Here is a 12,356-nt window from a genome sequence, read left to right on the forward strand (position 1 = left end):
AGCATTAAATCGCTTAAGATGCTACACAAATATGGCAAAGATGTTAAAATACATTAAACAGACATGTGTGTAGTTTTGCTGCCTGTGTGTGACTTTTACATTGTCCTTGTATTTTATGTTGTTTTGATATTTCATTTTATTCTGTTTTAATTGTCCAGCGCTTTCTGACTTATCTGTGATGGGCTCTTTATAAATTCACTAGCCAACCCGCGGCGTACCATACGCCGCATAATCAGGCCAGTTTTTTAATCATTTTTAAGCACAGGGAGAATTTTTAACATTTGCAAAATCGGTAATGTAATAAATCAGCAAGAAAAGCAACATTGTAACAATGCACGGAACGAACCAACACACAATCGTCCGTGCGGCGTAGCGAGGTGGGAGGGGGGTGTGTACAAAGTGCAGGAGCATCTAAGAAGATGCAGGTTTGTCGCGGATGCGAATTGCTGTATGTAGCGTGTACAACACTTTTCTATGCTGCACGCGGCCGTGCGTCGAAACCGTAAACTTGTTTTTTAAAGACTGCTCACTTCATTGTGTTTTAACCTCAGTTGTAAAGGAATGTTTTAATGATTCCATGGGATACCCCTCGCAAACAGTTTTACACGCTGCATATGGCGATTCGCTTCCGCAAGAAACATGCCTCTATTTAAAGTCAACATGTGGGAAGGGGGTGTGTACAAAGGGTAGGGACGAAAACAGTGGGAGCGTATGAGTCGCACTTAGTGGCAATTCCACGGTTTGCAGACCGAATGGGGTTCAACGGCTTACCCACGCCTAGACACATGCTCAATCTCATGCATAACTATTTATTGAAAGGTAAACACTTCTAGAAAGACACGGTTGTCTAAAAGGTTAGTGTGAGAATACAACAGTAAGTGAATGAAAAGATGAAACTCTGGAGAGAGCAAAATACAACACAATAGTGAACCCGCGACATAACAAACGTGGCATAATTATTTATTGATGGTTGAACACTTCTGGAAAGACACGGGGACACCCCTCGCAAACTGTTTTACACACTGCATACAGCGAATCACATCCGCGACATGATTTTTCCTAGATGGTCCTGTCGCGTCCACCCTCACACTCGAAGCATACACACTGCCTGCTCATGTGCCCGGTCGCAAGCCGCGTCCAGCCTCGTTCTCGAAGCATACACACCGCCTGGTTATGTGTCCGCTCGCAGGAGAAACTCACGAAGAGCCGCCCACCAGCTGCCTGTGTGTGTGCCTCTGTCTGTCTTTGGCACGGCTTTCTCTTGCGCTGCCTCTGTGTGAACCGGTCAGGCACAGAGAAGGTCAGCTGCTGAGAGAGCGTCTCGACTGTTGCAGGGCCTGCATTGGTGAAGCAGGTGAGACGGTAATGAAACAGAGGCACTGGGCTTATTGGTTTTTAAAGACTGATTCCTTCATTGTGCTTTAACCTCAGTTTTAAAGGATTGTTTTAAGGATCCCATGGGATACCCCTCGCAAACCGTTTCACACGCTGCATATGGTGATTCACCTCCGCGAGAAACATGCCTCTATGAACAGTCAACGTAGCTCGGAGGTACATGACATTAACCTGACCTGCACTGCATGTGGCCTCTACGACAGACGAACATAAATGACGCCATTTTTTCTGTGTCGTCGCGTCCGAGTTGGTGGGCATGGCCCTGCGAGTGGTCGTCGTATCCAATGGTCTTGGAGTTGGTGAGCGTGGCTCCTTCCTGTGTGCGCCAAAGGTGTCTCACTTGTCGGCGGCTTAGTGAAACCACGCCACTTTTCATGGTTGTCTTGCCTTAGTGAATTATATATATAGATTTTTACTTACTTACAAAGATGCTTTTTGGTCAATACCTATAAACAGTGAATGCATAAAATATTACGAAACAAGGAACTTTTTCTATATTGACTTTTTTTTTTTTTTTAATTGCTTAATTACACAATGTTTGTATATCCTGCTTATGAAAAGAGCTATAAATATGTAAAAAAAAGGCTGCTGCAGTTTGCCCAACATTCTAGCACTGAAGAAAAGAGAAAAGCAAAAGAAGACCGCAGCAGTGGTCGATATGTACGAATGCCTTTCAATGCAACAAAAGCTACTCGGCAAGCTTTAATGAACATGACAACTGCAATGAAATCTGTTAACACACTTCTTAGTTATCAGTTATATTCTTAAGGCCAAACAAAAGACCAACAAAGAATTAATTTACCTGTTTTATATAAACCCCAGTTCGAGGAAATATATCTACAAGTTCTGGATGATACTTGCTTTGTTGATTTCCATGACCAAGGGTAAAATTGGTGTTATTGCCCCATGTATAAACTTCAGTGGGATCTGCAAAGCGTATAACACATTACAACAAAATTAACATAATATTCTAACTAAATATTCTAATTATGCTGATTAAGGTGGGATCCACTGGGAAAAATGAAGTCATATTTTGAATCATTTTACTTACAAAAGATAGAATAACCAATTACAATACAGTATAGACATTTGTTCAGTTAAAGAAAGAGCTACCCCTTATTGCTGAGTAAGGTTACAGAATCAGTAACAAAGCTGCTATTTCAAACATTACTGCCCATTATCTTCAATAAAACAGATAAATAAATTACCAGTATTTTTGAAAGTTAAATGATAAGGCCTGTCCTTCATTGTTAGATCAAGAACTGTAAGGCCTTCCTTATCTTGCTCATTAAGACTACCACCATGCTAGAAAGAAAAAAGAAAAGATAGTAAACTTCTTTTTATTTAGACAAAGAAAACATTCTTTAACATTAAATAAAAACTGTGCTTAGATGTGCTCTGTGATTTTTTTTTTTTTTTTTACTGCAAAGCTGAACTAAATCAGCATGGCTGCTAAAGCTCAAGGCAAAGTGACACACTTTGAAATACAGCACCATATTTTAATCATACTCTTTAATGACTAGACTTAATATTATTTATTTAAACTTATCACAGTAGTACAATAAGAATCATACAATTAAATTATGTACCTTTACAAGTGAAATGAGACAGTCTATGTTGCCATAAAAAACACTTCGGTGCAGGGCTGTCCATCCAGATTCTCTCTCTTTAGCACCAATGTCTGCCCCCTTGACATCCAAAAGCCAGTCAAGAACTCCTTTCTTGCCAACTGAGGCAGCAAGATGAAGTGCAGTCCTACCAAATTCATCTTTGACAGTACTTGAGTTGTGGCAATACACAGAAAGAAATGCTTTCACCTGAGACTCTGTTGTCCCCCTTGTCAACACAGAGACAATATCCAAACCATGTCGGACTGAATGGCACTTGGAAGTGCAATCACACAATAGTAAACTCATTCTAATAGGTTAGAATAGATCTAAGAAATTTTAGTTTGCAGAAGAGTCTGTCAAATACTGCACTACTTAAAAACTTCACATATTTTCTTGGGCAAAGAAAAAATGGCAAATAAAAGAAATCTCTACATTGGCAAGTCGGTCAGAATTGTGCTTAGCACAAACTAGCTTATTAAAAGTCACAGACTTCATAACATTTTTGCAGCATGTATTAATTTAAGAAAAAGATGCCAAAAACAATTTCTAGTAATAATGTTTGGCATTACTTTCATTATTAACAAAGTTATACAAATGTGTATATCATACATACACATAATATTTTGCATTCAGAACAAAAAAACAAAATATCCACAGATTTTTCTTGCCGTCTTTGAAAAGCCTTCCCAATATAAGCAACAAAACCCTTCTAAAGGAAGCCAGTCACCAAGGGGGTGCCCCCCCTTTCTGCAAACTATTTTATGAATCCATAATTGTTGAAGATACCTGGAGAGGAGAAAAAAAAAATATTATATATATTAGTAAAAATTTAATAACAGCTTCCTTAGGAACCCCATCTTATTACCTCATACAGTAAATCTGGATTTTTGTCAGTGCATTCAAACTGGTCAAAAAGGATTGGTTACTATTTTGTAAAACATTAAAACACCATTCATAAAATCATACCATTTACTAAGCCCGCTTAATCATGATCAAGGTTTCAGGGGGCTGGAGCCCATCCCAGCTAGAAAAGGGTACAAGGCAGGAGAAATTCCCTGGAAAGGGCACCAGTCCACCATAGGATGAACACACACGACACACAGTCACACCACATGCACCTACTGTAATTTGCATGTCTTTGGACTATGGAAACAAAAGCACCCAGAGGAAACCCATGCAGACACATGGTGAGCATGCCTTCAGCAGGGAGGACCCAGGATGTGAATCCCAGTCTCTATATTACAAGGCTGCAACACTGCAGCACTATGACACCAAAAATAATAGGTATATATTCTTATAAAGGATAAGCAGGGTTCATTCTTTTCAAAAAAAAAAAAAGCTAAATTATGGAAGCGGACATGCAATATAGATTCTTTACCACTTTGTTTTTTAATAAACACAACACTACTTTTAAAAGAGTGAGTATAACTTGTGGTTACAAAACTGTTTCAGAACAGAAAAAAAAAATGTTTTTATGAAATAAAGTATTTCATAGTCAAATAGTATTAGGCTGGTGTACCATGTTAGCCTATGAATGTAGTGAGAAGTCATTTTGCTTGACTTATCACTACATTCATAGTCAAATGTAACATTTAAACTGACAAGTTTATTCGAGCCTGTGTTCTTTTGGTTCACCATACATGTACTCATCCACTAGCTGAAACAGATTGCACTTTCGACAAGTTTATGCTCATTGCACCACATTCAACCTAACAAAACACTTTTGAAGACAATTTTATGTTGTATACATCATATCCATATTATAGTATGATTCATGTGAAATTCTTAAAGGACTCTTCTTGATGAAACAATCATTTTCTGTCTTAGATTGATATTTGCAGTCAATTGATCCAGTTGCTTTGTTATCTCAAATTAAGGCATGTACATCAGTGAAGGATTGTGCAATTTAAAAAAAAAAATCGCTCTAAGCTGATAAGGTCTTTCCCCCAGATACCCTTAAAACATGACCACAATGTTACCGCAATATACAATTTGCACAGTCTTCTTCACTAAGGCTTCCGTCAAAAGCGACCCAACAATTAGTTTTCTGCATTAAAACATTTCTGCCAACATAATGTGCAACTGGGTCTACCCAGCAGTTTTACACACACCCTTATGAATTACAAAATGTCAGATAGTTAATGACCTCAATTATCACATCGATACAGGTAAATCTGCCTTCACTAGGATTTGGATCCTGCTTTTATTCAGATTTTCTTTATTTTGTCAATTACCTGTATAACATATTAACCCTAATCCATGAATGGAGGGGTCCCAAAGACCCCCAGTCGCACATTTTCAAATTCTTTCCCTTTTAATGTAATGCAACGGCTATGAAATTTTCTGACTTTTCATTTTGTGTTGTCTTGAAAAATGTGCCAAAACCTGCTTCTCAATAGCTTAGTGCAAATAAGTGCGACAGTAGCACAAAGTAGTTGGGGGTCTCCGAGACCCCCCATTCATAGAAACATTATTTTTGTATGAGCGTTTTTGCTTCGTTTTATACTTTATATTTGAATTTTCTATTTAAATTTGTATTTTCTTTGGTTTAGATTTTCTTAGTCCTGCCTGAGACATTGCTGATGTATAGTTTGTTGAGGAGCAAGTCCAGGTGATGTGTTTATGAGCAATTAGTCAATGACCAACAAAGAAATTCAATGCAAGTGAAGCCCTGGCTGAAATAATGAAGAATTTGTCGGATTTCAATACATTAGACAACTCAAATGAAGAGGACAATGATGATGGAAGTGACAATGTGTCAAGTGATGAGGAAACAAAAGGTGACAGTGACTCAGAGGAGGAAGAGGACGATAACAGATCAACAAGCGAGGAAGAATCCACTGAAATGATGTTGCGTGATGTCAAATGGTCGATGAAGAAACATTCCAACAGAAGAATGCCCTTGTAATCTGGATGTGCCGCAATCCTGACTGGAATAGGAACAAGAAATATCGTGAAATATATGCATGACTTAGGTGAATCTTTGACGAAGCCATTGATTGAGCACCATTCTGAAACACAACAAGCACTACGACGCAGTGTCAAACATTCCATTGAGAGCACTCAAGTCACTGTTCCGCTGAAACAGCCCCGTGGAGATGCAGCCAATGTAGCTAAGAAGCGACACTATCACATTTGCCCAAGGGCAAAGGAGAGAAAGATAAAGGCCGCTTGCTCCCAAAGCAAACTTCCGGTTTGCCAGGAACATTCAGAGCGTTTCCCTTGTGTGTCTGGCCTGAAAACAAGTTGAAGCTGAGGCAGATTCCGAGTGACTGTTTGTTCTGTATGCAAATCACACGTATACCTGACGTCTTGTTTTAGTGCTACTATGACTGCATTTTATATGATTTGGTGAAAAGAGCACTGAACAGGCATTACTATTACAAAGGTAACATGTAAACCATTAAAATTTACATCACATTTACTTCATTTCAGAGGTAATAAAAGCTTCTGAAGTTATTATATTGCTTTTTAGGCAGATTTAACCAGTTCAAAATGGTCTGCAAGATGGGATTCATGGAAACATTATAAAAATGGCATTCATGGATGAAGGTTAACATGTTTAAGACTTGTATAAAGCACTATAAAACACTTAAGGCTAATGTCATAAAACACAATGTCAAGCCTGCAGAATAACCTTTCTTTCGAATATCTTTCTGCCGAAGCATGTCATTTTATATGACTACCGTATATGTTGTGGGGATGTCAAATTGCACATCTTTATTTAAACTTCTCACAGTAGTACAATAAGAATCATTAAATTATGTACCTTTACAAGTGAAATGAGACAGTCTATGTTGTCATAAAAAACACTTCGGTGTACGGCTGTCCATCCAGATTCTCTCTCCTTGGCACCAATGTCTGCCCCCTTGACATCCAAAAGCCAGTCAAGAACTCCTTTCTTGCCAATTGAGGCAGCAAGATGAAGTGCATTCCTACCAAATTCATCTTTGACAGTACTTGAGTTGTGGCAATACACAGAAAGAAATGCTTTCACCTGAGACTCTGTTGTCCCCCTTGTCAACACAGAGACAATATCCTAACCATGTTGGACTGAATGGCACTTGGAAGTGCAATCACACAATAGTAAACTCATTCTAATAGGTTAGAATAGATCTAAGAAATTTTAAATTTGCAGAAGAGTCTGGCAAATACTGCACTACTTAAAAACTTCACATATTTTCTTGGGCAAAGAAAAAATGCCAAATAAAAGAAATCTTTACATTGGCAAGCCGGTCAGAATTGTGCTTAGCACAAACTTCATAATATTTTTGCAGGATGTATTAATTTAAGAAAAATATGCCAAAAACAATTTCTAGTAATAATGTTTGGCATTAGTTTCATTATTAACTAAGGTATACAAATATGTGTATATCATACACACACATAATATTTTGCATTCAGAAAAAAAAAACCATCCACAGATTTTTCTTGCCTTCTTTGAAATATAAGCAACACAACCCTTCTAAAGGAAGCCAGTCACCAAGGGGGTGTTGAATTTTCAGCATAGTTTACAGTTCCAAAGTACTGTGAGCATGCTCCTTTTTCTTCCAGTCAGTAAAGTACTTTACAAGTATGACAAGGTCACAATCTCTGCTCTTTTTTCTAACCCCCCCTCCATTGTATAATGATGACATCAGACAGACAAGTCTTTCTTCTGTTTGCAAGGTGCATAACACCCACATTCCTTACTCCTCATGCTACATATGTATAATACATCTGGGTTAGCACTTGGTTGTCAGCTCTCGTGTACACAGCCCACCCCTACGTGATATGACAAAAATCAAACCTGTTTTGAATTTGTCAGAGTGAGTTTCAGACTGGTTGGAGTGCACTGCTGTGTATGTCACACATCACAACTGCCCAATTCATGAAGACTACCTAAATGAAGTCTGTGACTGAAAATTGCTGAAAACATTGTGTAATGTGACATGGCTTTTATCTGTACAAACGTTGTGTAATGGGACATGGCTTTTATCTGTAGGTCTCACACAAAAAAAGTTTCAATAGCAAGTACAAACACCAGAAGAGAGAGGTTATGTGCTTCAAGTTGTCAGTGTGAGCAGCTGCACAAAAGGCATATGACCTGTGGATTAAAAATTGCTCTAGCATCTGGTGGTGCATATGATAATGGTCCTGTACTGTTTGCCAGTATGAAGAGAGGACAGTATCTCTGCTGAATGAAGACTTTATTGATAATACTGTTTGCCTCTCCGAGTCTGCTTGTGTGTTATGTATGTCCTGTTCAGAAGCTACTTAATGTACCTGTACACTCATTCATCCTAGGACAGTTTAAAGTTGCTGATTAATTTAACATAAATGTCTTTACAATGTATAAGAAAAACGGAGGAAAAACCCCACAATGGATGGGTGGGAACATGCAAACTCTACATAGGTGTACCAAGATTGGAATTCAAGCTCTGGCCTAAACACTGAACCAATGTACTATTCCAAAACAAAGATATCTGAAAATCATTAATGGTTACACAGTTACAGACTCTAGTTTAAAAGACAAACAAACAAGAATTAACTTTAGGAAAATAAAGTACAAACTTAAATCTGTGTGAGTTATTATACATTACATTTTACTTAAAGTAAAACACATAGCTAAAGCACCACTTCTATTTATCACCTTTCTGAGCATGCTGCACAAAGCTGTGGCAGACTTGCAATCAAAAACTTAGAAGGAACACAATTCCATGCTGCCTTTCTAACAGGGCAGAGTATGTGAACTCACCATTCTTAAATGTACTATGGAAAAACATGATTAAGAAGGGTGGACATGAGCACTCCGATACCAGAACTGCCTTTTGTTCTCAATCCTTCTGTACTTCATAAGTCTCAGACACAATCCAAGGGTGTATACTAAACAGTCATAAGAAATTCAAAAGAAGCCTGTCACAACTAATGGGTGTGTCAAAATGAGCTTGTCAAAACAACTCTTTCTTGAAAGCAATTCTGTTTTTATTTTATTAACATACTTAAGTCACACTACTCTACAAGAAATATGTTACCATTCAAGTGTGAAACTGACTGATCTGACAAAATAAAAATTGTATTTTACTGAAGGGAGTAACTCATTTTTTTGCCTTTCATTAACTAAGTCACATAGGAGTTCTTTGTAAATATGTTTCTACAGTAGGTACCTTCTTGGATTCTACAGTGCATTTTCACAGTTGTTTTCCCAGTCTCCAACTGTATAGTTTATGTGAAAATGTCTTTGTCTTATAATACACAATATGTATACTGTACAATCTGGTCATTATAGAATCATGACAGTATAAGCATTTGATCATAAGCTAATAAGGATCTTAAAAAGGAGACATATACTCAGCAAAAAAAGAAACGTCCCTTTTTCAGGACTGTGTATTTCAACAATAATGTTTTAAAAATCCAAATAACTTTACAGATCTTCATTGTAAAGGGTTTAAACAATGTTTTCCATGCATGTTCAATTAACCATAATCAATTAATTAACATGCACCTGTGGAATGGTCGTTAAGACCTTAACAGCTTACAGAAAGTAGGCATTTAAGGTCACAGTTCTAAAAACGCAGGACACTAAAGAGACTTGTCTACCGACTGTGAAAAACACCCAAAGAAAGATGCCCAGGGTCCCTGCACATCTGCGTGAACGTGCATTAGGCATGAGGACTGCTGATGTGGCTAGGGCAATAAATTGCCATGTCCGCACTGCAAGACGCCTAAGACAGCGCTACAGGGAGACAGGAAGGACAGCTGATCATCCCCGCAGTGGAAGACCACGTGTAATAACACCTGCACAGGATTGGTACATCCAAATATCACACCTGCGTGACAGGTACAGGATGGCCACAACAACTGCCCGAGTCACATCAGAAACACACAATCCCTCCATCAGTGCTCAGACTGTCCGCAATAGGCTGAGAGAGGCTGGACTGAGGGCTTGTAGGCCTGTTGTAAGGCAGGTCCTTACCAGACATCACAAGCAACAACGCCGCCTATGGGCACAAACCCACCTTCGCTGGACCAGACAGGAGTGGCAAAAAGTGCTCTTCACTAATGAGTCATGGTTTTGTCTCACCAGGGGTGACGGACGGATTCGTGTTTATCGTCGAAGGAATTGAGCACGTCTGGGACCTGTTGGATCGCAGGGTGAGGGCTAGGGCCATTCCCCCCAGAAATGTCCAGGAACTTGCAGGTGCCTTGGTGGAAGAGTGGGGTAACATCTCAAAGCAAGAGCTGACAAATCTGGTCCAGTCCATGAGGAGGAGATGCACTGCAGTACTTCAAGCAGCTGGTGGCCACACCAGATACTGACTGGTGCTTTTGATTTTGAGCCTCCCTTCATTCAGGGACACATTGTGAAACATTTTTAGTTTATGTCTTATGGTGTTGACTCTTTTAGTGTTCATATAAATATTTACACATTAAGTTTACTGAAAGTAAAAACAGTTGAAAGTCAGAGGACGTTTCTTTTTTTGCTGAGTATATATACATGGCCCTGTAGTGCACAGCAGAGCACAGTGACAATGAGCATTATTGAGAGAGAGAGTATAATGAGACAACAAGCACCATAGTCTAATTATTATTCATAAGTCTTCAAAAATTCAGAAACACATAGGCCAACTGTGTTAAGATATTCTACAGACTGAATACAAATACTTCTGAACTTATATTCTATAGGTAAAGTGCATGAATGTAATAGTCTTTTTAAGTGAAGTGACCATATTTGTGACTGTTAATTATTGACAAATTTTCCAGACATTACAAAGTTAAGAAATGTTTCATAAGATAATCATATGAACAGTGGTTGTAGTATTGCTTTTCTTAAAGACTGTTTATTTTGTTAATTTTATTTACTTTAAATCTTGGTGCAGTTGTCTGTGTGGTGCATACTTGGTAAACACTCCCATCTCAAGCTTGGTCCCCTGATTATGTCAGTCTAGTTGTTATGCAAAATTAGCCTATACTATCTACCTTTCCAACAACGCTCCTTTCCTAAATTGTACAAATCTGCTAAGTCTGACATGCAGTTGCTTTCATTTAGAGGACAGTTTAACATACAACCCCAAGGTGTGCTATCACAAAAAAAGTCACACTTTATGATTATCAATTTTAACAATCATTGGGGAGGCAGCATAAAGAAGAGGGATGCCTCATGCCTGGACAAACTTGTGAGGAAGGCAGGCTCTATTGCAGGCACGGAGCTGGACAGTTTGACATCCGTGGCAGAGCGACAGGCGCTGAGCAGGCTCCTGACAATCATGGAGAATCCACCTCATCCACTGAACAGGATCATCTCCAGACAGAGGAGCAGCTTCAGTCACAGACTGCTGTCACCGTCTTGCTCCACTGACAGATTGAGGAGATCGTTCCTCCCCCACATTATGCGACTGTTCAATTCCACCCCTTGGGTAAACGTTAATATTATACAAAATTATTCTCTGTATGTTATACCTTTATTGTTATCACTATATAATATTGCTCTTTATCAGTATGCTGCTGCTGGAGTATGTGAATTTCCCCTTGAGATCAATAAAGTATCTATCTATCCATCCATCCATCCATCCATCCTCCTCTTTTCAAGAAATTTTCCATTAGTTTTAAAATTTAAATTAATTTTTACAAACACATTAAAAAACGTAAACATCCACTTTCAAAACCTTCTTTTTCAGGTTCTGAGGAAAGGTGAAACCTACATCAGCAAGCATTGGGCACAAGGCAGGAACAATCCCTGAACAGAGCACCACTTCATCACAGGGTGAGCATGAACACATGCAAACACACAAAAAACGTTCAATCTAGAATTGCCAATACACCTAACTGCATGCCTTTGGACTGTGGGAAGAAACCAGAGCACCCAGAGAAAACCCATGCAGAAACCAGTAACTACAAAACAATGCTGCACATTCAGAAACTACATCACCTGCCTGGAACTCTGCCTTCCTCTGCTCTTCTGCAGCACAAGTGCATTAACCCACTCAGATAATAAAAGCACTCCATTACCATAGGCATATTACTTGGCAAAATTATCACTATCAGCATTAGTTGCAGAAAAGTAATCATATCCTGCAATATAAATTTTGATTGACTGATTTAACTGAGGACTGTAAGATGGCATTCGTGACTCAGGGTACTGTGACTGTTGTGTCAGCAATGGACAGGTATGCCATCCATGTTGCCAAAAATGCTCTAGTTCTTCAGTGTGTAAAAGGTATGTATAATTACAGTATTGTTTATCAGACGTTTATTAATCGTGTTTATCCGTTACAGTATCAATTTTTTAGAATCTGAACAAATAAAATCAGTTTTCCAATGTACTATATGGGACAATAATGAATAACTGCCAGCACTGTAACTGTACATTTT

The 12,356-nt window shown here is 38.6% G+C and overlaps 1 protein-coding gene across 3 annotated transcripts in view; it reads right to left on the reverse strand.

Moving 5' to 3' along the window:
- The window catches only part of ibtk (inhibitor of Bruton agammaglobulinemia tyrosine kinase), a 135,136-nt gene that overhangs the window by 122,115 nt on the left and 665 nt on the right, over positions 1–12,356 (reverse strand). For all 3 annotated transcript variants that reach the window (XM_039747832.1, XM_039747836.1, XM_039747835.1), the window contains exons 2-4: positions 2,985–3,791; positions 2,604–2,700; positions 2,198–2,322 (exon numbers count right to left, since the gene is read on the reverse strand). In XM_039747832.1, coding sequence (XP_039603766.1) covers positions 2,198–2,322; positions 2,604–2,700; positions 2,985–3,311 — 549 coding nt within the window. In that variant the 5' untranslated portion in view covers positions 3,312–3,791. The remainder of the gene's footprint in view (positions 1–2,197; positions 2,323–2,603; positions 2,701–2,984; positions 3,792–12,356) is intronic.

The sequence above is a fragment of the Polypterus senegalus genome, chromosome 3 (genome assembly GCF_016835505.1).
Source record: "Polypterus senegalus isolate Bchr_013 chromosome 3, ASM1683550v1, whole genome shotgun sequence".
NCBI classification, from domain to species: Eukaryota; Metazoa; Chordata; class Cladistia; order Polypteriformes; family Polypteridae; genus Polypterus; species Polypterus senegalus.